Here is a 26,439-nt window from a genome sequence, read left to right on the forward strand (position 1 = left end):
CGGGCGGAAGGATGTTCTGAACTGAAAGTTTATGTTCATTTTGTGTAAGGCGCGTTGCGTATTTATCGAGTGTCGAGTGGAGACAAGGTCCGAGTGTTGATGTGTTGAAAAGGAGATACATGAGCTCGACATTTGGGTCGAAGAGCAGATGAATATTGACTTAAATTTTTTTGCGTTTATGAATAAATCATTCATACAGTTTCATGATCGGATCGTGAACCTGTTCACAAAGGGTTCGCATCATCGAATCTTGAGTGTTATTAACAGTGCGTAAAACCTATTCCATCAAGGCAAAGGCAACAGAAGCAGCAGCTTAAACAGTTGCCTGGTCCTTTTCAAGAATCCCCGAGATAAGCTACAAATTGTGACGCCCGCAAAACAAATGTATCCCGGAAAACTGTTTGGTTTATAAAACAGTACAAAGACACAGTGCGGAGACTGTTTGGTTATCTGTTTATTGACCTTAATCCAACCACTCAGGACAGTTGCAGATTGCGAACAAACGTATTACCTGGTGAAGAACGATTCGACAAAGTACGATGTAGAAAACATCGTTTCTAAGGAACTACTGCAGTATCTCAAAAAGAAGAACCTGATAGCTCCCCTCGGTAATTCCAGAGATGCAACGCTTGCCGAACAATATGGATGGCTTTCTCTTTCTCGTATAGACCTTGCAGAAGACGGAAAAGCAAAACAATATTTGTAGCTACAAAACAGATTTTGGACCTACAAACACCAGTTAAATGCTATACCTGAAGCAACAAAGTAGGCCCAATCCCAGGAGCGGAAACAAATTTCTACCACAGAGAATTCACCAACAGAACCAGCGACTGTACCAGCGACTCCAGCCACAACAGCACCATCCCCTTCATTGATTCCATCAATCCTGACACCTCCTGCACGGTGGAGTCATTATCCTCGCCTTAAAAGCGAAAACGGCCTCAAATCCGGTGCATTTATTACTTGGATGATGCACCGAAAAGGCCTTCCAGACGCTTCCGGCGAATACATAGAAACTCCCCTTACAAATCTACCAAAGGACAAAAAGAGGACTATTAAATTCCATCATTGTAATGCGTGTAACGAACGACCGAAATAAAAAGTTTTGCTTGACTTTCAATCTGTGTTTATAGTGTTAATGTTAGTTTTGCGGCTTGTTCTGAACAAAATAAGCCATTCGCTTTCGCTAAAGTCGTTATGTTTATATCCGTGGTAACTCAAGCACGTTTGCCAGCTTTGTATGAGAACAATACATAATTAAGCCTCTGTCTGCTTGATCGTGAATATTTATTTAATCTATTTGAGGTTCAAAATCAATATTTTTGATTGGTCACTTAATGTGAATTATTGCTCGTTATTGCCAAAAAAGAAGGCGTCAATCATGCGCTTTACACTACTCACTTTCTCCTTCTTGACTTTTGTTCGTTTACGAGAAGCAGTTAAGACCAAGGCCATTTTTGTTTTGGAATTTCCTGCTCTTGAACTCTCATTCCAGCCAAGACAACACAAGCAAAGCTTATGCGTGACAATTTTTTCCATTGTTTTCTTTAAAACATTCTGTATTATAAGGGATATGTAATTGAAAGCAAGCTGTTTAGGCATGGGAGGTTCAAAGTTAGAAGGTGCTTCTACAAAAATACTGGGTTGAGCCACAATGACCTCCCACCATTTCACTGTGCAATAACGCAAAGGGAATACATAAAATTTTTATCATCCTTTTCTGACAGTGCTAAGCCAGGGATTGCAGAATTTACAGTTTCTGCAAGTTTGATTTTGGCTGAGGTTTGCCTGGAGAATCTCTCTTTTCGAGATGATATTGATCTCATCTGTCTCGCAATCAAGCTGCTATTTTCAAGCATCCAACAGTGGCGAAATAGTGCAGAAGACAGCCAAACTGATGTCAACGAAACCAAAGCTGACGAGAGAGATTCCCTGTCGAAAACCTCCCTACAGAAACTTTCGGAAAAGGTTGTAGACAAGCTAAAACGAACTCTTGGTTATGCTATGCCAGACAATTACCAGAGCGATGCCCTTTTAAGGGAACTTGAGGTAGGGATAATATAATCTTGATCTTCTTACACGGAGACGGTTCACAGTCAGCGTGTTTGTTGAAGGCCGTGTTTCTTGTTTGTTTGTTGCTAGTCCCAGGTTAGCTTCAAATTTGAACTCATTCTTATTGATATTTTTTCGCCTTATTTTTGAATCGAATTGTTTGTTTTATCGGATAATTTATCATAAGTGTCGATCTTATTGAGAACGTTTGCAATAATGTTTTTTCCTTTTCTTATAGAAAACATAGCTCGCCCTTAGTTGTAGCATGGTAAAATAAAAACGAATTGAAAAAAAAAAGGAAAAATAATTACAAATCAAAATGAAATAAAATTATTAATATAAAAAATTCCTTCAAAACCAGGATTTTTCGGTTGGCAGTTCTCGGCCACCATATACCAGTTACGGGAGGTGACGTGGCGTGATCTCGTTGACTACAGGAGTAAATTGAAAAAGCCAATCATCGTGTTTGTTGAATAAAATACAAAGAAAGTTAATCAACGTCACATAAATTGACTCAGGTCTTGTTCTTTTATTAAGGTGTGGAGCGTGCTTCTTAAAGTCTCGGATGGCAGTCAAGGATTCGAAGAGTATCGGAGATACTTGACAGAACAATTTATCCACCGAGCCAAAAGGGTATGACATTCGTAATCAAGACTCTCATAAAACGTATAACGGTTACCAGAACGTTGTTCCATTTTTATCAAAACCAGAGGGGTAGGTTGTCGGTTTTGGGGTAATTGATTCAATAGAGCGACAACAGAAAATAAAATAAGACAACAAAATAGTAGTAGTTTTCGTAAGCTCAGTTTGTCAAGACCCCCAGCATGAAGTTGCCACAAGTTTTCTTTGTACAAACATTGATTGTTACTACTTCCGTCAATTGCAGCAAATAGCAAAACTGAGGGGCAGAACCAGGAGATTTTGCTTTTAAATAGCCCATTTTTGTTTGAACATTCCAGCGTCATTAAAAATATTTTGGGTTCACGGCATTTTTTTACTCACGCGTTGAGTCATGCAAAGTTGAGTAACGTGTCATTAAGAGTATTTTTCCATTTTTAAAGGTGAAAGAAACCTGTCTTGTTGAGATTTTTTGTGAACTTAACCTGGAGGTATATGACAGAGCCATTGGAGAATCCATCAGCAAACTTGGATTTGAGGCCGTGGAAAAGATAACAGAAGTAAGTCAGTACTGAATTACCTATTAACTGATCTGGTCTTGAGTTTTGAACAACTAAATTCATACGCAATCATTTACCATTTCCTCCTGGACTGTTTGTACATGTTAGTTTACCTTGATGGCAAAAAATGTTCGTTGTTTTAGTCACGACAGGGTGCAGACGCCAGCCGTGCTTTTAAATCTTTAAGAAGCTCCAGTCTTCGAGGTGACGCAGGAGCGGTGAAGTACGGCCAACTTTTGTCAATGTTGCTCACAAAATCCTGGCGAAAAACGAATCAGCCGCACAACAGCTCTGGCTTGGATCCTGGTACTGTGGAGTTTCTCCTCACCTGGAATCCGATGGCTGGATATTTCCATTTCTTTGGTAACTAGATACATGTTACTTCCCTCTCCAATATTCTCACTCTATAGACGACATTCAAAAATGGGCAAACTTTATTTAGACCATACTATCGGTCCGATATGTCACCGAAGCGTACCCTTATAGAATATGGCGTAAGCAAGCACTGCAAAGGGAAAAAACACATTTTATATCTAATGTTGTTAAAAATACGCATTCTGTTTGTCGAGTATTGGCCAGGCCCAGAGTTAATCCATTTTCTATAAAATAAGCGTTAGTTTGTGCAAATTAATTTCGTTAAATGTGAGGGGCATAGGCAACTTCAAGAAAAGGAGAACGATTTTCACTTGGTGTAGAAAGCAGAAGGCAGACTTTGTCTTCTTACCAGAAACCCATTCAAAAAAAGAGACAGAAACATGTTGGAAAAACGAATGTGGTGGAGAGGTCATTATGACCCATGGTAGTCCAAATTCCTGTGGGGTGGCAATTCTCTTTAAAAAGGGTGCTGATTGTAAAATTCATTTCAAAATGCTTGACCGTTAACTCTTGGTAGTTAATTTAAAGCCTTAACTCAGGTAAACATTGCACTGTTTTTCACCCAACATCGGATAGCTGCCTCATTATACGCCTCTATTGTGTCGAGCCCCGTGCATTTGTAAATTTTAGCACATCTTGATTATGCTTGTTTTCCGAAAACTGCACAGGAACAAGCTATTTTAACAAACCAAAATACAATAACAACGCGGAAAGGGCTAGTAAAGCACTTGTATTACAGTCTCTTATCAGTTTCAAGGCCAAGGCAGAATTGTCACAAAAATCTTCAGTAATAAATAATTAGGGATTCATGATTTACTGTAATTTACGAATGCACGCGGCTTGAGATATTACTTGGCTTCACACTAGAGCTTAAAGTATAGTCTAAGTGCACTTGGAACCTACTTTGAGTGTGAAGGGGTAAAACGTACTTACTTGAACTTTTCTTGGTGACCATGGAAACTTTCGTAGTTCAAAGAAGCCGAAGTACGCCGCCAAGTATGGTCTACACCACACTTGAGAACGCACTTGACCAATAGGAAATGGAAGCCAAACGAAAGCAGCGTGCAGCGTTGTCACGATTTTGAAGATGATTGACAGTTTTCACCTCAAGTAATATACTTTGTTATCAAGTGTGAAGCCAAGTTTTGTAAAATGCGAGTTGAGATTTTCAAGTGTGCTTGAATCAAGTGCTTACTTGAAACTAACTTAGCTTCTAGTGTGAAGCCAAGTAATGGAGACAGATAACGAGACAGCGATCCGATGTAGGGTGAAAAACAGTGGAATGTTTACCTGAGGTAAGGCTTTAAATTAACTGCCATAAAATGTTTCAATTATTTTGAAAATCGGACATTTCATTACATTTTAATTCTTCCTTTTGAGTGCCAAGTTTAAAAAAAAATTCTATCGAGCGCTTTTTATTTTGCGATAATTTTAGTAACCGAAGGTCCTGTTTGGACAAAAGAGCGAAATAACACTTCATACCAGGTCATATCCAAGCCGATGTTTTAATGGATTTTCGCCCGAGGTAATTAGATAGTACAAGATTTACTTAAAGCCAAAATGTTATTTGATCGGGCCTTGTGAACGTTTTCTCAATAAAGTTTTAAGACTACTTTGTTTTTGTTGTATTTTGGCACCTCAAAACTTCATCCGAATTTTCTCAAAAACGCTCTCATAGAAATTCTTCAAATTTCGCAGACCTTGAGAAAGTCTAAGATCTGGAAGCCATTTTTTAAAATAATCCCTCTATTACAACAAAATCGGTCTCGTGTAAAATGGGCGGTGACGTCATTATGTTGCTATGGTAACTCCGATTTCGATGAAACTTATCTCATTTGAAACTTTCATCTTTCATTTAGTACAGCTGTTTTGATCGATTTTCGGCTGGATTGTTAACGGTGGCATACAAGTTGCTCAAAGTTGAAAGGTAGCGTTACTCAAAAATCCGATCGAGCTACCTTAAATCACCTATTTTTTATGTATGAAAAGAATATGTCCACTTGAGTTTAAAAGATGTGTTAATAGGCATTACAACTTTAGAAAGCCCCTTACTAAACTATTTCCTGTTAATAGGCAAACTGTATTTATGGGATTGCAGAAGATCGCAAATATTACCAAGCTTAGCTGGGTTAAAAAAAAATAAAGTTAAAATTTCTAACAGAAAAATATATCTCCACAAAGAATAAGACGTTAAAAACGTTTTATAAAAAATGGACGACCTTTTGTCCTACTTAGTCTTTTTCTTTTACATATATTTTTTTGTCTCATTTAGCTTATTTCTGTAAATCTCTATTACCTTTGTAAGTGTTACCTTACGTGACACTGTTTTTGATTAGTGTAAGTAGTGTCCTCATTCTATTGTAAGTAGCTTTAACATTGTAAGTAGTGTAAGTAAGCAGTGTAATTAAGTATTGTAATAGTGTCCTCATTATATTGTAAGTAGTTGTAGCATTGTAAGTAGTGTAGGTAAGTAATGTAATGTAAGTATTGTAAGTAATGTCGTAATGCAAAAAAAAAAGAGTATTGGCTAGGCCAGGCCCCTTCTATGCCGAAACGTCTTGTTTAATGTGCCATCTAATTGTCTCACCTTCTTTAAGTCGAATAAGTAATAATGCTAATAGCGCCTAACAATCTGTTTTTTTTAAACAGGTGCTGAATCTGGAAGAGGGAGCATTTTAACAGATGAGGGTCAAGAAACGTTGTCAATGGCCCAGTCGGTTCTGACGGCAGTTGTGGAAAGCTTATCAAATGCCTCAGTGACTGTTGAAATTTTGATTCTCTTAAAGAAATACAAGGAAAAGTTCTTGGAACTGTTGAAAAAAACGTTCTCTGCTGCCAAAGAAGGAACTAAAGCAAACGCGAAGGAAGAAAGTGAAAAATGCCTAGCTGAGCGCATTGAAGAATTTGACGAATTCCATACTGTAAAATTAAAAGTGGTTTCCTTCGTCAACATGTGTGACTTGATTCAGCCAGGTGAGATTTAACTGAAGCATACTCGCACTAAAAAAGTGCATTAATGCCTTGAACTCGTTCTCTTCCAACTCGAATAATTGAGTATAAGAACGCTTAGAAAGGGTGGGATTGGTTGGCACGTATTATACGAAATTGAGCATTTTACGTGTTGGCTTGTTGTCTATTAACCAAAAAGTTTAAGGGGGTCCTTCTTAACCAAAGATCTACAGCAGTTGCTAAGGAATTGCTCAACTGATGGTTTTTGGTGGCAAGTTAATGTGGAGCATTAGGCAATGCTTTATGGTGAATTTTTGGTGGTGGGGGGGGGGGGGGGGACAACTACATATTGCCCGCGCATAACTAGTGCCAGTCCCAAACCGCGCACTTGAATTTAAATCCCTAAAACTTTTGAGAGAAAAGTAAAGTTCCGATATTTTTTCAAAGAATTAGAGATAACATATCCTTCTTCATAATCATTCGTATGAAATTACTATTTACATGCAAGAATGGGACGGTACTGATAAAGTTTAAAAATACGAGTCTTTATTACGCCATAACTTTAATAATAATGCAAATTTTCTAAAAACCATACGAAGCATTAAGCACGTGGACGTTTTTTATCTGTTGGCACTGATTTTAATTTTTAGATCTATACGCCCTTTCAGTTTTAGGATTTTTCTATTCCGGTCAGGTGACTTATCAAATATGGCCGTGTTTAAAAGACTGTTCAATAGAACAAAGCTGTGCAAAAATCTCATCCGTAGGAGGTTTGGTTTCCAAAAGTTGACGGTCAGAAATCTTTCTTAGCAACAAATTGGTAGTTTAGAAGGACCCCTTAAAATGTAAGCAGACTTATACTATACCGTTTGCAAATTTCAGATCAAGAACACATTAATTAGCTAGTTTGAATGCTGTTCAAAATCAATATTTTGTTTCTCTCTAGTCAATATCACCAGTGTTAAGGAAAAGTCACTTCAAGAAGTCTCCCTTTGCCAAATACGTCAATTGTGCGAACGCAAAGGCGACAGGCAAATTGAGGTCAAATTCTTTGAATTACCCCCAGTGGCTAAAGAAGTTTTTTTGCGACTTCAAAACGTGCGGGAAAGTTTGACTTTCGAAGATCTTTGGACACAGTATGGAAAGAAAGCCCAAACAACTAGAGAGAAAGACGAGGCAAAAAAGCCACACCTGAGCATCTCCGAGGTCGTCGAAAATGTCTGGAAACCAAGCTTGGAAGATTGGAACCAACATGCCGCTAGCACTATGGATGGAACAATAACTCTAGGAAATGTTGACAAGCTTTTTGACAGCTACAAGAACCGGAGGAAAGAACTTGAGCAAGAATTGTTGCGCATGTTTAAACGGAGCCAAAGCCAAACTGCCAGCAGTGCAAAGAATCTGCAAGCCATAGCTGTGGAGCGCGTTGTTCAAATACAGCGTTACCAACAGCTTGAACAGTATGCAAGTGCCGCAGAGACAATCTGGGAATTCAAGGGAGCAATGGGCTTCACTGGGGACTTCAAAGTTGTTGATGATCTTCGTAATCAGGTATCTTTACTCATTTTCATTGCTGTATATAAAGCGTAACCTTCGCGGCTTAAAATATCAGTCGCATTTGGTTGAGACTTCCTTCGAAACTTGGCAAATGACCTGTGGGTCAAGTAAGTAATAGTTCCGGTTCGATATTTTATTCGTTTTGCTGTCTTCTGTTTCAATTTGTTACAGTCAAAATACTCAGCGCGTGCCGCCTAATATTCCGGAATAGTTTTGATTAACGGTGAAAAAAAAAATGTATTTATTTACCCACGTGACACGGAGGAGCTCAGGAGCTCGTTAAGACGTGTACGTGCATCCAAGGTCGAATTGGAATTTGGAGTGTTGATTTATGTGGAGGGAGGAAAACCGGAGAACCCGGAGAAAAACCCTCGGAGCAAGGACGAGAACCAACAACAAACTCAATCCACGTATGGCACCGGGCCGGAATCGAACCCGGGCCACATTGGTGGGAGGCGAGCGCTCACACCACTGCGCCACCCCTGCTCCCCATGAACGGATTGCATTATTCGTTTCAAACATTCAAATTCAATTTGAATATTGTGAATCATCCAACCGTACACACGTGAACACGTGAACGTGTTAAAAATTAACCAATCAAATTGGTTCATTTTTTACAGGTTCGCGTGTTCACGTGTTTACGGTTGGATGATTTACATTATTCAAATTGAATTTGAATGTTTGAAACGAATAATGCAATTCGTTCGCCGTTAATCAAAACTATTCCGGAAAAATAGGCGGCACAGGCTGAGTATTTTGACTGTAACATGTTCAACATTTTATATCATGTTTGTAACGCCTTCTCAGTCTTAAGTGTTGCGTTACGCGTCCCGTCGTCCCCTGCCGGCCTCTTATACGGGACTTTACAGTAAAAAGCGCCTCGTGCGATTGAAAACGTTTTCGCAACGTAAGGACATTTTGTCTAGCCTATGTTTTCTCTTTTTGGCTACCTGGTTACTGAGCTTCGCCCGAAGCCGTACGCATGTACTATCCTCCACAATCTTATCCGGAAAGTGTGGTAAGGAAATCCTGTGTCATGCCTTACTTTAAACTTGAAGATTCAAGCTGTTATTCTGTAAACGTCATGGGAAATTAAACTGGAGTAGAACTGTTTAGACGTCTGGATGGTACCTATGTTTCTCGCGCCCGTTCTACCCCAGAAAAGCGGCCGCTACAATGTTACACCATGCTTTCATCGCCTGGTGTTGTGGCTTTTGTTTTTTCAAATGTTTACTGTGTCGGTTGTCTCTGTTTACAGTTTCCTTTTCAAATTAAAAATTTAGTTGTCAATTGAGTTCAAGAACAAGCCCCTAAACAGCATTGGAAAAAGTTTTTCAGAGGCCGGTCGAGCACTGGAGTGTTTGGATGTTAGCAAAGCTAAATGCTTCCAAGCTGTGGTAGACAGCAGACAGCTGGTGGAGTGGCTACGTACTACCATCACATGTAAGCACAGGATCTGTAATTTTTATTATAAGGGACCATTTATTATTTATGCCAGGGGGTGGGCTGGCAAGATATATGCCAGCAGTTCATCTTCAAACGGTTGGGCCCTTCGATGTTCTTTCTCAAGAATTATTTATATGGTCTTTAACATCCAGTAGTCGTGCATGTGACATGTTTTGCACTGGTTTAGCTTCTAGAAGTAAAATTGTAAGAGCAGCAATTAACACCTTACAATATTTTGAATGGTCTCACAGCAACCCAAGAGCTGAAGGTTCTTGTTGACCTGGCCTTGATCTCAGCCGGTGAAAGCGACATGGAAACTGACCGGATATCCAGTCTACATACCAGCTGCTTAGGTTTTGCTCCTTTGATCTTTGACCTCAGAGAAAGTGAAGAGCTAAAAGTGAACTTTGACCAACTGGTGAAAGCTTGTGATCCTGTCTGGAAAGCTGTAGAGACGGATCACACATTACCCCAAAAACTGGTAAGAAGCGGCGTAACTTTGTTTTCTCGTTTTTTTTTTTCTCTGCTACTATATTCCAACAGGTCTTCTTCCTGAAAATAAGTGGAGAAGTTGTCGCAGGTCAACTACTCGGAAAAAAGGTTTTACGAGTTCCCCAACGGGAGTCGAACCCATGACCTTCCAGAATACCGGTTGTAACGCTCTAACCACTGAGCTATAGGGGACTATTTTTTCAGTCTCACCCTATCTTTACAGGACGTCATTAAGAAGGCTTATAAAAACCGCACATCCTGAACCAGCCTTCATAGCATTAGCCCAACAGGGGAAAATATTTTAATTTAACATTTGTTAGTTTCAGTTCTGAAAGGTTCTAGTTGTTGACAAGTATTTTATTTAAATTGATATATATATATATATATATATATATATATATATATATATATATATATATATAATACAAGTGCTGATCACCGTTTGATCCAGAATAGTGCTCTACATTGAAGGAGCTGTGTATAATTTCTTGTTGCTCTACTCAGAACTTGAGGCCTACGAAACAGAACTGTATTAACATCCATGACCTCAAGTTCTGAGTAGAGCAACAAGAAATTATTTATATATATATATATATATATATATATATATATATATATATATATATATATATATATATATATATATCTTTTAATTAGATGAAAAATTACATTATGAAAAGACTGCAGAAAATTCGGTCAATCAATCAATGTAGCTTAACTATAAATGATAAGTGAAATGATGACTTGGTAAAATACTTAACCGTAGACTTAAATTAATTTGATAAATGTCACTAAAACATAGTTTGAGATGCTGAAAGAAAAAAATTCCAAAAGACTTCAAAACTATCAGTCAAGCAATAAAACAATTTAAATCAATAACATATTTTAGATTTTTAACACAGTGTAGAACAATATGTTATTTTTTATCTAGGAGTTCTCGTGTTCCATTGCATTCGCTGCCGACTGTTTTCACTACCGAAACGGAAACCCGCCAAATGAACAAGTTTGACGTTTTTTATTTATTTTGTTTATAGCGTGACACCAGCAGGCATCTGGAGTGGCTTAAGACCGTCAAAGAGTCTCATGGTTCTGTTGCTATGACGTCGTTGGTACAGGCTAAAACCATCAACTCCAGTGGAGTATACGTTGTAGGTCATTCAGACACCAAGACTGGCCCGTCGACAGAGCGAGGAAGACGGCTGTCACTTAATGATGTGATCCGACTGACAGTTCCCACCAAAGATGGACGCGAAGAAATGCAGAGCAGAACGTACTCTGTCGATGAATTGAAAGATTTGCAGAGTAAATTAATGTTGATTGCAGGAAAAGCTGAAAAAGGGAAGGACGAGGTTGAACAATTTGTAAAGGCAAGTTAAAAACGAAATATATATATTGAATGGAAGCCTGAATGAAAATTAACTGAGAGCGATCGATAGATAGGTTTATTAAAACAATTAAATGGCAGCCAACAGGCTGAATTGCTTAATCATTTACAATATGTTATAAAAAAAGATAAAAATTTATCGCGAGATATTGGAAAATTCATAGACAAGAAAAAAAAAAAGAACAAAACTATTACAAGCTATGTCAAATAAACTTAAACATACGTAACTGAAATATACAATGCTAGTAGATTTGGAAAGGTCGTTTTGTGAATCGAAAGCCCATGAAAGTTTGAGGAAATTTGAAGTGAAACCTCGGATTTGCGTCTTTTTTTACTAACCGTTTATTTTTAACTTGTAGAATCTTGAGGGCGTCATGCGCCTAGCCACGGCATACATAAACCTCTCCGAATCTGGTTTTGTTCATCGCTTGCAGTGGAATAAAGAATTTGACTGTAGCAAGGATCAACGGGAAGGCGAATCCATCGCGGAGGAACTGGCAGCTGAAAGTACATCCATGGAGAATTGTCACTTAAACTGGAAGAAAAAGGTCAGTGATGCACGAAAGGAGTATCGGGAGTTGAATTTCTTTACCACTCAGCAGTTGATGCTGCTAAGGAAGGAAATAGCCGCCGTTTGCTACAGCAACGACCTACTTGTAAGCAACCTTCAGGTTTTTTCTTTGCTCGAAGATGTTCGTCCGAATTTGGACACCAAACAGTTGAAATCAGCAATACAGCGCGCTTTTAGAGACACCAACCTATTAGAAAAGACGAGAAGCACTGCCGATCTGCCATCATTTAGTCAGGTTCCCTTAGGAGCAGAGTTCAGTACACGCCGGTCAGTATTTGATAACAACAACTACGCGAGTTTGAACCCCTCGACGACTCCAGTACAGGGTGCTTCCATTAAGAAGCCGAAGCCAAAAGACACTACAAAGATCGAACGTTTCTTGAATGCAGCAACAGATGATGGTTACTCAGAACAGGTTGCATTGGCGGCTTTGGCAAGTTTAGGTGTTGATGCAGATGAAGACGACTTGCTCATGTGGTGTCTTGAAGAAGCTGACGAAGCAGACATAGAGGCTCTTTACGAAGAGGCGAAGCAAAATCCCATTATTGTACGAGAAATCTTTTCAGACAGAGAGCTCGATGATGAAATGCACGTAGAGGATGAAAGGTATAAGATAGAACGTAATGTTATTATGTATTGTTATTATGTAACCCTCATATGAGAATGCATGGAGCTATAAATGTCCGGTACTCTTAAACACCCATGCACTTTATTTTTAGTTTTAGTTAAGTTTAGTTCTTGATAGTTCCTTAAAGAGATATTTAGCCAGCGACGACAGTAATAATATATAGACATTCGTCTACTATTTGTTGCTTCTGAATCGATGCTAGTAGTAACAGCTGGTTATTTGACATTGGTTTTCAGCTCAACCGTAACCGAGTCGGACAAATTACCCGAGTTTTTATCCAAGCTCCCTGAAACCATCGCAGACCAGGAGAAAACAGAAGACGATGATAATGAGGCAGAGATCAGCGAGTATCTTACGCTTGCTCAGCTGGGAAACATCCTTCGAGAGCTGTCAGTAAAGGGTACGAATGAGAAAGGTTACTTAGTATAGTAAAGAGGTGGATTAAACTCTGTGCATTGCACAGCAGCTACTATCTAACGCTTGTTGCTGATAGATCAACTGGCCTGGTTCTAGTGTCATGTGTTTTCATTTTCGTATGAACCCTCAGTGCATCTCATTACAAGAAATAATCATTTAAGGGTTTCAAACTCTAAGTAAGCTCTAAGTAGTGTAACGGGGATGTTGAGACAAAATTATTTACGAATTTAACAGGCCTGAGTTTACGAGCTCTGGATTTCCACAACCGGTTTAATGAGATGCGTGTCACGTAGGTTCATGAGCTGGTTTAATGAGATGCGTGTCACGTTGGTTCATGAACTTATGTAATGAGATACGTGTCACGTAGGTATATGAGGGAGACTCTCTCAGGGAGCACGGTCAAACTAGTCAAACCAGTTTTGAATCCGGTAGGATTTCATTATTAAAAATGGCGCACGTTTCTCGTTTGGTAACCGGTTAAACCGGTTTTCAGGCCAGATAAAATTATTCAAAATGGCGAATTAAATCCACACATTTTTCGAGTAAATATAAAACGTTTATTGAGTATAGACAAAGTGTATAATCTCAAAGACGCTATGAATAAATATTAAATGTGAAACATATGTTCAGTGATGTTTCTAATACAAAAATGAATGTTCAGTGAGTCCACTTTTCTGAAACGGCAAATTGTCTTTGCAATTTGCATGTACTTGGGTTTATTTTTTTAAAGTCTTTTATTCTCTAGAGTAAACCTGGCCAAAACGGTTTTCAGTTAATCTTGATTTAGAGGATTATTTAAAAATAACAGTCAAATTTTAAAATCTTCTGAAATGAAGCTAGTTCGCATGACTAGTAAACATGATGACGCGCGAAAAAAAGCAATTACGACTGCTTGCAATTAATATTTGTGTTAAACTGGAAGCCCAGTATTTATGTTAAGCTTAAGATTTAAAAACAAAAAGACGTCGAAGTATCTGTACATTGTAAAGCCGTTTTTGCTCACCCAAATCTTTCGTTAAATCTTAAACTTATAGTTGAGGGCATGACAATTCGAACGACCGCTGTGTCGATTAACTGAAAATCAAAACAGGCCCTTAAGATTCAAAGGTTGAAAAGATTTTGGGCTGAAAATAAGTTACTTTGTCAGGACTTCAGTAAAAAAGAACTTGACTTTAGAATGTTATTAATTTAAATAAACGAATGGTTAAGCATTATTAAGTTTCAAATGATTTTTACAGCGAATTATTTGCTAAATACTAATTTCGAAAACTTTTGCAAACAATGAGTCGGCAATTAACGCCAGCACGTAGACTTTTAAGGCGAAATGGGAGGATCCTTGCCCCAACGGTTTCTCTCGGATTATGCGTGGATGCGATCGTTTGTTCTTGCTGTTATTCCACTTTGAATTTCAATTTGAATTTGTTTGCCGTCTTTTAATTACATAGGCAAACGGAGAGAGCTCCATTATGAAATAGCCGTTATTCGCTTTAGTTTTTGTTATATTTAAGTTGTATTAAACTGTAAAATCTCTCTCGCAAGTTTGTTAATAGTTATCTAATCCGTTAAAAGGACATTACTTCGATTTGAGTAGGTTTGTGCATTTATTGTGTTTAGTGTTTCAGAGGTGTCAGAGTGAATTAAAATGGATGGAAAAAACGCATTTCGCGTTCGCTCAAGTCATTTAAGATATCATACTGCGTTTCGCGTAACTAATCTTATGAAATGTTTTTATGTCAAAACAGCACTTTGTCCTCGCATTCTACACGTTTGTTTTTGGTTTAGCTAACATAAAATTTACTCTACGCTCGAGATTGTAATTTGTCTGCAACAAAAACTAATTAAGCGCATTGTTTCTTTAAAAATGTTATTGATTAACAAACTAACAAGCTTGTTCTTAAGTGTTAAGGTCGCGGGGGATACATACAGCATGAATAAATTCACGAAGCGAAGTTTTGCTTGACCTGCATCTTTTAAAACGCTTATTTCTCGACGGTTACAAGTGCGATTACGCTCAAATTTTACAGAGACATAAAGAAATGATGAAAGATTTTGTATTATCTTTTATTTGGTAGATTGACTCAAAGGCGATATTATAGCCTTGTTAGTGCCAAATTGAGAAGAATATGATTTTGAGGCAGAGTTTACAGATCAACTTTGACACAGCACACTGTGATCTTGTCAAAAACTGATCAGTCAATACCTCTAGAGTGTCATAACAGAAGCGGATTTTTTAATTTAAAATTTGCTAGCAAGTTATGGCGGCTTAAATGCGCAAATTTTTATTTAATGCCTTCTACCTCTTTCTAAAAGCGCTACTTTAAAATTCCGCTTCTGTTATGACACACTACAGTCTTCATAGTATACCTATCTGGAGTGGCAAGTCATGAAGTTCTTTATCCGCGCTGTATTCTCTGTCACAAAATTGTCGGAAAAGTCCAAACTTTGAGATTTCCGAAGGGGTCCTAGTAAACAGCAATGAAATTTTCAGCCGAGAGGCCCCTCCCCCACGAAGTACCTATTCTTGTACTTCTATAAACAGAAGTGTCCCCGATTAGTAAGCTTAAAGCTAGCTAGAAGACCAGACACTTAAATAAAGTTCTTCTTCTTCTTCTTCTTCTTCTTCTTCTTCTTCTTCTTCTTCTTCTTCTTATTATTATTATTATTATTATTATTAATATTATTATTATTATTATTATTATTATTATTATATTATAAACCTTTTATTGTAGATTTTTATTCATAAATACAGAATGCCTTAAATTAGGCTTACAATTGTCATCTGTTTGATACCAATAGTTTACTAGGAAATTATTGCATGGAAAAAGATTTTTCGTTTCCTGCCCTCTGCTCCCTCGCGTCTTTCGTTTTGCGCTAGCGTCCAGGTCTCTCGCGATCGGTGAACCGTTCGCTAACAGAAGAAAAATAGGGAAATATAGGGCTGTGAACAGTCTAAATTACAGCACTTCATTCTAAATTTTGTACGTGCGACTTGATATCACTTCCTGACATAATAGTATTTGTCTATAAACCAGAACAAACAAATATTTCACGAAATTTCATTGATTTTAATAAATTACGGTTTGCACGGAAACCGGTGTTTTTTAGGCTTGGCACTATATCAAAAAAAAAACTTCTGTTGTTTACCACTTTCATTGTATCAAAAAGTGCACAATTCAACTAAAATTCCGAGCTAAGCCGCCGGACTACCCGACCAAAACACGATCAGTTTCCAAAGGAGAGATGTAATTATGGTAATTATATTCCACGCTTTTATGGTGAGAACAATGCGTTTTTAAAAAGGACACGATTGTTTATGCCGAATATTATTGTGATTACTTTGAGTTGCAGAAATTTTAAAATTTGAATGAAAATAAGCTCATAGACTTCCTACAATCTATTTGAACGTATGAAGCTAAGTGTTGTTTTAAATTGGTAAAAATATCATATACAACCATACATAAACAACCATATACAACGGAAATCTGGAGCTGTAGTCAGTTAGTTGGCTTTTAAAGCTTTGAAAATTATCACTTTGCCATAACGAGGGCTCATCACTATCATGTGTCCAGATATGTGAAAGCTGCAGATTTTTTAATTACTGCTGGTATTTTCCACGCAGGAAAATTAGGATCTAAAGGGTTAACAAAACAGAAAAGAATTGAAGCAAGCGTATAACCTACAGTGGTTCTACCCAAAACAGATCCAGCGCCACATACAGAGACAATTACCAATGTAAATAATCCCGCGTCTACATCAGAAGTTTAGACTACCAAAAGAACGCAAAGACAACTACCGCCGACAGCTGTGACTACAAAACAGTCGAAAATTCCTGTTAGAATGGAAGCGCCCCTCAACGCATTGCTTGAAGAATCGGTGTACGCGATAATGCTGGAAACACCACCAGATTCCAAACGCAAATCTGTGAAACGGCTTTAAAAACCAAAAACACCCTTAGTGGCAAGGTTTCGCAGCAATACACAATGTGAACCTTACTAAACCAGGAAAACCGGTTTTTATTAGGTGACTCTATTTATACAGCGACTACACGCTCATTTTCATCTGCTTTACACGATGGCCCCAAATATTGCAAACGATAATTGCTACGAATGTGATTGTGTCGATAAGACGAAGCGGGCTTACTGGAATTCTCTAGTGTTTTTGGTGATTGTTATCCATGACAATCAAAAACTGATGGCATGTCTACGCGAGTCACTGGATAACTGGAAAACAAATGCATACTGGCTCTGGCACGATCTACTGGATATAATGGATTTCGGTGCCGTCCTGAAAATCAAGACTGGATTTATGACAGTTCTCCAGAGGAACAAGAGGATGCGATCATTAAAGCCATCATATATGCTCACGAGTTTGACAAAACGTGTTGGTACTGGTTAGGTCTCAATGTTAATGAAGTTGACGAGGTTGACCGGTAGAACCTGTTTGGCTCAACTAGTTAGACAATGAAAACTATATAAAGGATCTGTGTTTTCTCTCTCGAGTCATACTTTAAAATGCGTTACTCACAGTGTGGACTTTGCCTTAAAGAACTTTAATTGATCAAGCCTGCCTCTGGTATATAGACTGGAAGTTGTGTCCTTTCTTTTGCCGCGAAGAAGACGTGCACGCTTATCATCAATAGGGACTTTAAGATACCTGGACGGCTGACCTCGAGGACGGCTGACCGGTAGTAATTTTTTGCGTGTAGCCTATATTGCGCATGCCCGCTCCACGCACATTGCCGTCCAGCTTCGTCCAGCTGTTGTCGAGGACGTGAGAAGTAGAGTTTTGCCGTCCACCAGTGAACGGGAGTGCTTTTTGTATGATTTTTGCGTGAAATTATGAACTTTCTTGCCTGTGTTTCTACAAAAATTTCACTTGGAATTTGTACCCTGTGAATGAAAATAGTGCTTTCTGGTCCCCGACTTTGGGCTAGAAGCGCCAGATGTTTTTCTTCGCATGTTTTGGGCTAAGGAATTATTGATCCACTAACGAAGCCGTCCTCCGTTCACACACGCCGGCTCTTAACGTCGACTCGCACCGTCCTCGAGGTCAGCCGTCCAGGTATCTTAAAGTCCCTAATGTATCAGAGATCACGTCATACCAGAATACATTGCATTTGAAGGTGGGCAGTTGCCTTACTGCAGACACATGGATGTTGCGACATACAGTCTCAAGGTCACAGAACAATCCCTTCAGACCCTATTTTACCTGCACAAGAAGGAAAGAAATGTGCAGATTCTTCCAATGGGCCGATGAAACACCTATTGATGATGAGCGTAAAATACCGTCACCAACGTACTGCCCCGAGGAAAACAAACCATCAAAAGAAGTCAAACCCAAGTACACGCCAAGACCCAAGCTACAAAGACAATTTTCCGTATCAGAACAGTGGACTTATTGAACATTTATTATTGTATAAGCAACATTACTGAACATTTAATATTTATTCATATTTAGGTTTGAGATTGTACACTTTGTCTATACTCAATAAACGTTTTTTTACTTACTCGAAAAAAGTGTGGATTTCTACCGACTCTGGTCTTCTACTCGTCGGTGACTTTAACAAACTTGATCTCAATTATGTTAAAAACGCTCACGGACTCAAACAAATAGTCCCGTTTCCAACTCGTGGGTCGAGCATGCTGGATCTTGTGTTTACCAATTTAGGCGCTTTCTACGAGGTGCCTATAAAACGACCTAACTTTGGCCTCTCCGACCATGTCACTGTTGAAGTCAAACCTTTGGCAAGAAGCGATTTCCCTAAAAACAAGATCATAATAAAATCAAGAGATCTGAGAACAACCAAGCGCCTAGCTATACGGAAATATCTTGAAGAGGTCGACCTTGACCTTCTCGTTGGGACAAAGGTCTCCTGCGAAGAGAAAACAAACACTCTGGAGTCTGTTATTAAGTTAGGTATGGACACACTGCTTCCCCTAAGGTCAAAGAAGCTTTCTGTCAACGATCCCCCGTGGATAAACAAACAGCTGAAATCCATGATACGTAAACGACAAAGAGCTCTTGCCCGAGGGGACGATGCCATTTTCCGCCGCCTGTGAAACAGTGTGAACCGGCTACGCAAGTTATGCCGGGCCAAATACTACGCGTCAAACGTAGAACAACTAAGGGACCGTGAGCCTCGCAGGTGGTGGAAGGAGGTCAAGAAACTCGCCAGGATGCAGGCTGCCACAGACACAATATGAGTCTTGAGTGATATCGACCAAGGGCATTTTCTAAACCCCACCGCCCTCGCCAACACCATAAATAAAGCATTCTTGGCCCCAATGAGCACCTTTACACCACTGGCACCCCGTACTTCATGTGACGCTCATTATACCGACCTACCCCCCATTTCCGAGACCTGTGTTTTCCGAAAACTTGCGTCCTTGAATCCAGCGAAGGCATCCGGGCCAGACAACATGCCCGCATGGTTACTGAAAGAGAACGCAGACCTCCTTGCTCCAGTCGTCACGGACATTCTCAACTGCTCCTACAAGGAGGCTAAATTACCACACTCCTGGAAACAAGCTGACATTACTCCTATTCCCAAAAAAATTCCAGTCCAGGATGTGAATAAGCATTTGAGACCAATTTCGCTTACACCTATCCTCTCGAAACTGGCAGAGGAGTTTATCGTTGACCGTTATATTAAACCAGCTGTACTCGCAAAAGTGGATCCAAGGCAGTTTGGTACTGTCCCCTCTTCAAGTACAACTGAAGCGCTTATCAGCATGATTCACGAATGGAACAGTGCAACCGACGGTGACGAAGCTACAGTAAGAGCGGTCCTGTTCGACTTCAAGAAAGCCTTTGATCTTATTGATCATCACATATTGATCAATAAACTGCACAACTATGATCTCCCTGAGGCTACCCTGTTCTGGATTATCGATTTTCTTACCGACCGCAAGCAACGAGTGAAGCTCGGCTCCGACTGCTTCTCTGAGTGGGAAGCAATCCCAGCAGGGGTCCCCCAAGAGACTAAGCTTGGCCCGTGGCTGTTCATCATTATGGTTAATGAGCTCGACATTCCTGATAACAAGCTCTGGAAATACGTTGACGACACCACCATCTCAGAAACCGTAGCCAAGAGCCGGCCAAGTACCATCCAAACCGCCGTTGATACCTTCGTAACCAGAGCAGCTGAGGACAAGTTCTAGCTCAATGAGGCAAAGTGCAAGTAACTTCGAATAACTTTTAGTACAGCAAACAATTCCTTTGACCCCATTGTAATTAACGGTAGTGAAATCGAAAGCGTTCCTAAGGCTAAGATTCTAGGTATGCACATTACATGTAACCTTAAATGGAATTGTCATATCGAAGAAATCGGAAAGAAATCTAGGAAACGGATGTATTGTCTGTCGCAGCTCAAACGCTCTGGTCTCGGCACACGGGAGCTAATTCAATTTTATCGAACTTGTATTCGTCCTCTTACTGAATACGCTTGCCCAGTATTCCATGATAGTCTTCCAAAGTATCTTTCAGAAGAGTTAGAGAGGATCCAAAAGAGGGCAATGCGCATCATCTTTCCTTTCAAGCCCTACCAAGAAGCCTTGGCTCAGGCTGGTCTTGAAACTCTTTCAGCAAGAAGACAGTCCCTAACGAACAAGCTTTTTTCAAAGATTGCAGAAGACAGGAATAACAAACTCCATAATTTACTCCCAGAGAGGAACACCTGTCATTACAATTTGAGGAAGAAACGAAAATTCAATGCTAATTTTAAGACAAATAGATTGAAGAACTCATTCATTCTTAGCAATGCGCTCAAATTTTAAATATTTGACTTTTTATAGCTGTATATTTCATTTTGTATATATAAGTAATTTTAACCTTTTTAACCTTTGTAATTTTTTTGTAAAATTATATTATTCAACCCTTGGGTTGCAATTTAGTTTTAATAAAGCATCTATCTATCTTTAATTTGCCATTTTGAAGATTGTTTTCCAGCCTGAAAACTGGTTTAATCGGCTACCAAACAGATACGTGCGCCATTTTGAATAATCAAATCCTACCGGATTCAAATCTGGTTTGACTAGTTTGAATGTGCTCCCTGAGAGAGACTCCCTCAATACACCTACGTGACACGTATCTCATTACATAAGTTCATGAGCCAACGTGACACGCATCTCATTAAACCGGTTGTGGAAATCCAGAGCTCATGAGCTCAGGCCTGTTGAATTCACGAATAATTTTGTCTCAACATCCCCGTTAGACTACTTAGCACTCAGTAAGAAAACGCCCGAGCCTTTATTGCCAAATTGCTGTCAGACTATGTTAGCGATCAATTTATATTCATTCGCTTCTATCCTTTCTTATTTCCAGCCCGTGAATCTTTCATTTATGTCACAATTGCTTCGATATGCTGTTAATCTCAAGAAGCTAAAAATTGTCACATATGTTTGCTTAACTTTTAGGTAAAAAAACAACACCTCGTACCTTTCCAGCGTTCCTGAAAAGAGGAAGACCTAACCTCATGCTGGTTCCTAAAGGTAGTAAAAGTGTATACTAAGGAAACTGTAAAACATAGTCATATAAAATTTAAAATAATTGGCTTCTATCTTAGTAGACTCATCCGCCATCTTAATTTTTTTTTATCCGTATTTAACTATAATCATAAATCAGAATATCAGGTTAACGCCCCTTCTTCAAGCAACGTAGAATTTTAGGGACATGCTACTAAAAAAATGTGCGTAAAGGCAATGCAGCCAATTTGAAGGCCATCCCTAGGAGACAAGGGACACAAGGTGACAGCTTGATGTATTCATCTTCGTACCCCATTTGCAGATGATGTCCTTGCCACCGTCCTCGCCTTGTATATGCATGACAAGAAGCAGCCTTTACCGAACCACGAAGAGGTGCTTATTTGTACTCCTGAGACCACCACAGAAGAGGTAACAACCAAAGAAATGTTGTTTTTTTTTTCAAGTTAAAGTTGCGTGAATCCTTTAAAGAACCTAGCAGCTCAGGAGCTGACACGGAACGGCGCATGTACAAGCTGTTGTTGACGCAAGCAAAATCAGTTCTACTGCAGTTCTACTGTTTTAAGACCAATCGGAAGCGATATGTCAATATGCAAATCCTGCGCGTAATTTGCCTGTGTCATGAAACTTTCGCGTAAGCTGGTCGATCGACTCGTCTGACTCGTTTAATCGTCTTTCTTTACAATTTCAAAGCTCATGCTGAATATGTCGCCACCATCTGGCAAATTGTTCAACTTCCAGTGTTATGGTGTGAGCTCAAGGAAAGACAACTAGAAAGATGGAAGCAAATCGAATGTTTTTCCTTGCGAACCACGCGGCGAGCTACTCGACAAGATACCCCTGCATTGATTTGTTTATATGTCTGGAATGATTGATTAAAAATAACGTAAAAATTAGAAAGGATTTCCAGTTTTTCTTATACTTTAAACTTGTACATTCAATGTTTCTGTTATGATACAATTCTCTCATTCTCATGCAGTTGCTGGGAAGCTAAATCGACTGAAACGTACGCTCGAATTCAATTTTGAGATGCAGGAATACAATCGCGAGAACGTCTATGTGGAAGTGAGGTTTCTTAGCTTATGCCGTGATCCAAGATAGTTGTAACTCCTTGTAGCGATTTTCCATGTGATATCGACAATCTTCCGCTTTATTTTGTTTTGCAAGAGTTCGAATTCAATTTTCAGATGCGGGTATACAATCGCGAAAACGTCTATATGAACGTGAGATTTCTTAGCTTATTCCGTGATCCAAAATAGTTGTAGCTCCGTGTAGCTTTTTTCTATATCGTATCGACAATCTACCGCTTTATTTTGTTTTGCGCATTGCAAGGGAACTTTGTGGTCTTTATATAGTGAACAAACAAACTGTGTGATCGGTCGTTTGTATCTTATCACGTCCACTGTTTCATCACACCTACAAATTTTGCTCAATTGCATCAGAACACTGTTCATACCAGCCCGCACATTCTACAGTTATGAGTTTCCAAATGACAGATCCTTCTGTAAGCCACACAAGACCGCATAACACTCGACCAGATTGATCTATTTATTTTTTCAATTTCCAAGTACTCTTGAGAACGTCCTGTTGCCGGTCGATCACGATATCGTTTACAAGACAACGTATGTTATATGGCTTTTCGGTGCCCAAACGCCTTAATTAGTCGACAAAACATTACTCACGGGTACTTGAGAAATGGCTGACTTTAATTTAATTTGTCTAAGCGGAACGACGGATGACAATGTTTAACGATAGATTCATTCGGATTTAACAAACGATGGCTACTCTGAATTGAGTGTTTACCCGCGTGATTTATGCTGGAAGTTGTCGCGTCACGCATGCCCATTACTGATAAACCCACCTACCAGGAGTGTTGTTACGCCCTAGATCGATAGTCGTTCCTTGCAGGTTTACCCTCAACATAAGACGCGGGCACGTCCCATATACCCCACTAATCGATTTTATCTTTTTTGGTTTGGATGTAGATCGAATTGTTGTGGAGACGAGCCACGGGTGTCGACGTGGAAGGCCGATTTTACTGCCTTGTTCACGCCGATCTGTTAGACTTTTCTGTGAGCAAACAGGCAGTGGACATGCTTAGTGTAGTGACACAGGGACTAGCAGGCAGGACTGGAGAACGTGAGTACGCCTGAATGTCAACGAATTTCTTTGCCAGTCATTTGCAGTTTTTAAGCTTAGGCTAGGCGATTTTGCTGTAGAGTGATACATATGAATGATGTGCGATACTACATTGTTTTATTACTTTCCAGACTATGGCCTGGTGGTAATATGTAGTAGCGAGAACGAGGACCGTGCCAATGTAGTGGCAGTCCTTGATCAGTATCGGGTTGCCGCTCCACCTTGCCCTTCGCCAGATGACCTTAAAAGCTACCTCAAGTATCAGTTCCGCGTCCCTCCGTCACAGTATGGATACGTTAACAGTAGTAAGATAACCTGGACTACAGCAGGATCCTTGGATCCAGAAAAGTAGGTTTTGCTTATACAATTTGGAATAATTTTTGAAAATTTGGTTACGAAATATCACCTTCCGTTTGCATGGAAATCTTACTGTTACCTATTTCTTTTGTGACCTCAGTGTCATACAAGGCACATGAAAATCCTGACAGCCTATTAACTGTATTCTGTTTAGGCTCTGTGTCCGAGCCGTCTCATCGAGACGAGGAGGTTTGGGAAAGACGCTGCTCGTTCGTCGCCTAACAGAACAGCTGCCTAACCTTATAAACAACGACATGGTTTGGACAAATTTACGCAGGCATGACTCCAACATATGCTTGCACGTCACCGTTCCACTCCATGGGAACTCCACAGACGCTTCCATGCTTGTAGACTCACTTTTGCCGCATGCAGTGAAAGCCAATGTACCATTGTCACGTGTATTCCATTTGGATGTGTCGCCTTCGGTAAGATGTACAAAGCGGCGAGAGTGAGAATTTGCATCTGATATCTTGATTGTGAATACAACGAGCCTAATTTTAGTTATGAGGGTTGGTGAAAATTCTCTGAGACGACGAATTTGATTTCTGCTGTTCTGTAGCTTCCAAAAGTAACAACTTTGAATTAACGCTAGTGCGGTTATTAAATTTATGGATTACACTACCTAAGAGGCTTACTAATGGCTATCAAAAGCACAAAAACATGACTTAACATTTGTCCAAGCTGGATTTTTTCCCATAATACCAAATCGTTTATAATCGAGAAGACCTTTGAGTATCTTTCTGTAGTTTTATGTTGATATATCCAGGACAGAACTTCATGCAAGCATTTATCTGCACTCGATAGTCTTCTGTTAATACTATGCTTTGTTTGTAGATGAGACGCGGGTTGGACACCCTTCTTTTTAACTTACTTATTCTTGGCTGCCTTTGTGACAAGATGGGAAGAGTGTGGAGAAGGCGAAGCACAGACTTGTACGTCATTGAGGTTACGACGGCTGCTCCTCTTCCCATGGGATTCACAAAAGAAGAAGAGGCTGAAAGTCAAGGGGTGAGTTAAGAAGTCCAGAAGAAAATAGTTATGGTCACTAGCTTTCTGGAGAAAACGGTGGAAGATGGTTTTGGCCTCTTTACCTCATCTTTTTTTATATTCATAACATAATGTTCTCATTCGATGCAATGTTTTATTTTTGCAGAGGCATTCTGGGAGATCGTTTATGTCTAAGCGACCATTCTACGATCTGTTACCCACCATTGAGTGTGAGACACCAAGGACTGTTCAGTGCCGTTTAGCAGAAAATCCAGGTATGAAGAGTTTCAAGCCAATTTAGTTGCAGATTTTGGTGCTTGATGGTTCTTTCTTAATCTGTTTTACAGATCCAAACGACATAAATCCTTTGTTTGATGTCAAAGAGTTTCGGAACGCACCGTTCCAGAGGGTTTATCAATATCTTAAACTGACAAGTGAAGGAAAAAGTCTGAACAACTTCACTTTTTCGCCCGGGAAAATTGATGATGATAGAAAAGCATGCCTTGCGCTCTTGCTCAGGTTTGTAAAGTTGACACTTTAAAGAAGCTCCTTCATTACACCAGCTAATTAAGGTTTTCACTCGTTATATTACGTCTCTTGTTTTTTTTTAAGCTATCAGAGATCATGTACCTCCGAATATATACCGAGACGATGCGCTCTAGGAGCACATTAGTGTTTACATGTGCATTAAGGCTGTTTCAGGGTGTAGACATTGCCGCGTGATAATTTACTGACACACATGAGGAAAATGGTAACTAACATATTAACTCAAGTTGGCGTTTGGGATGGTGGTAGTTTTCTTTTACAAAAATGGTGGGTGAGAAGTAAAATATTGTATTAGAATCATCTCAGGATATCCATATACATTCCTAAACCTTTCCTATTCAAAATTATCTGCTTTTCACGTAACTTTGAGACCATAAATATTCCTATCGCATGTTGCATTAAAAATTCCAATTGGTCGGTAGTGATCTTCTGCGGTTAATGTCACTTCTCACCGAGTCTATTTAAGATTTATAAGCTAACTGGCAGACATGAACTGTGCATGTGAAAATCTCCCTCAGAGGTTTTGAGACCCACTTTTCAGATAAAGTGCTCATTTGTTTTAAAGGGTATTGTTTAGATTACGGAACAAGTTACTGCGATAGAAGCTCGTGACATCTAAACGTTTCAGCAGGTCATACCGTATTTATTCGATTTAGCGCCCAACCTCGAATAAGCGCCCACCTCGAATAAGCGCCCACCCTGATGGTAGAAAAAGTTAATAAGCGCCCAGCCTAGAATAACCGCCCACGCCCACCCCTCTAAATTGCGGGCACAAGAGGAATTTTGATTGTTGTTGAAGTTGAGATTACAATTGACTAACTACTATTAAATGACTATTCCGAAAGCCGAGTTCTTTTAGCTTTTTCACTGAAACTTTTTAA

At 39.4% G+C, this 26,439-nt stretch overlaps 1 protein-coding gene across 1 annotated transcript in view; it reads left to right on the top strand.

The window, feature by feature from the left end:
• Positions 1-26,439, top strand: part of LOC144665394 (E3 ubiquitin-protein ligase rnf213-alpha-like) — a 160,039-nt gene that overhangs the window by 51,019 nt on the left and 82,581 nt on the right. Inside the window, exons 11-29 of the mRNA XM_078526651.1 lie at positions 1,728-2,049; positions 2,590-2,685; positions 3,114-3,230; positions 3,374-3,593; positions 6,255-6,578; positions 7,501-8,105; positions 9,395-9,554; positions 9,809-10,038; positions 11,084-11,416; positions 11,793-12,610; positions 12,869-13,032; positions 21,464-21,538; positions 21,834-21,940; positions 23,515-23,668; positions 23,800-24,016; positions 24,180-24,450; positions 24,860-25,033; positions 25,179-25,287; positions 25,360-25,531. Coding sequence (XP_078382777.1) covers positions 1,728-2,049; positions 2,590-2,685; positions 3,114-3,230; positions 3,374-3,593; positions 6,255-6,578; positions 7,501-8,105; positions 9,395-9,554; positions 9,809-10,038; positions 11,084-11,416; positions 11,793-12,610; positions 12,869-13,032; positions 21,464-21,538; positions 21,834-21,940; positions 23,515-23,668; positions 23,800-24,016; positions 24,180-24,450; positions 24,860-25,033; positions 25,179-25,287; positions 25,360-25,531 — 4,668 coding nt within the window. The remainder of the gene's footprint in view (positions 1-1,727; positions 2,050-2,589; positions 2,686-3,113; positions 3,231-3,373; positions 3,594-6,254; positions 6,579-7,500; positions 8,106-9,394; positions 9,555-9,808; positions 10,039-11,083; positions 11,417-11,792; positions 12,611-12,868; positions 13,033-21,463; positions 21,539-21,833; positions 21,941-23,514; positions 23,669-23,799; positions 24,017-24,179; positions 24,451-24,859; positions 25,034-25,178; positions 25,288-25,359; positions 25,532-26,439) is intronic.

This window comes from Oculina patagonica, chromosome 1 (assembly GCF_052425735.1).
Source record: "Oculina patagonica isolate OP01 chromosome 1, crgOcupat, whole genome shotgun sequence".
NCBI lineage: Eukaryota > Metazoa > Cnidaria > Anthozoa > Scleractinia > Oculinidae > Oculina > Oculina patagonica.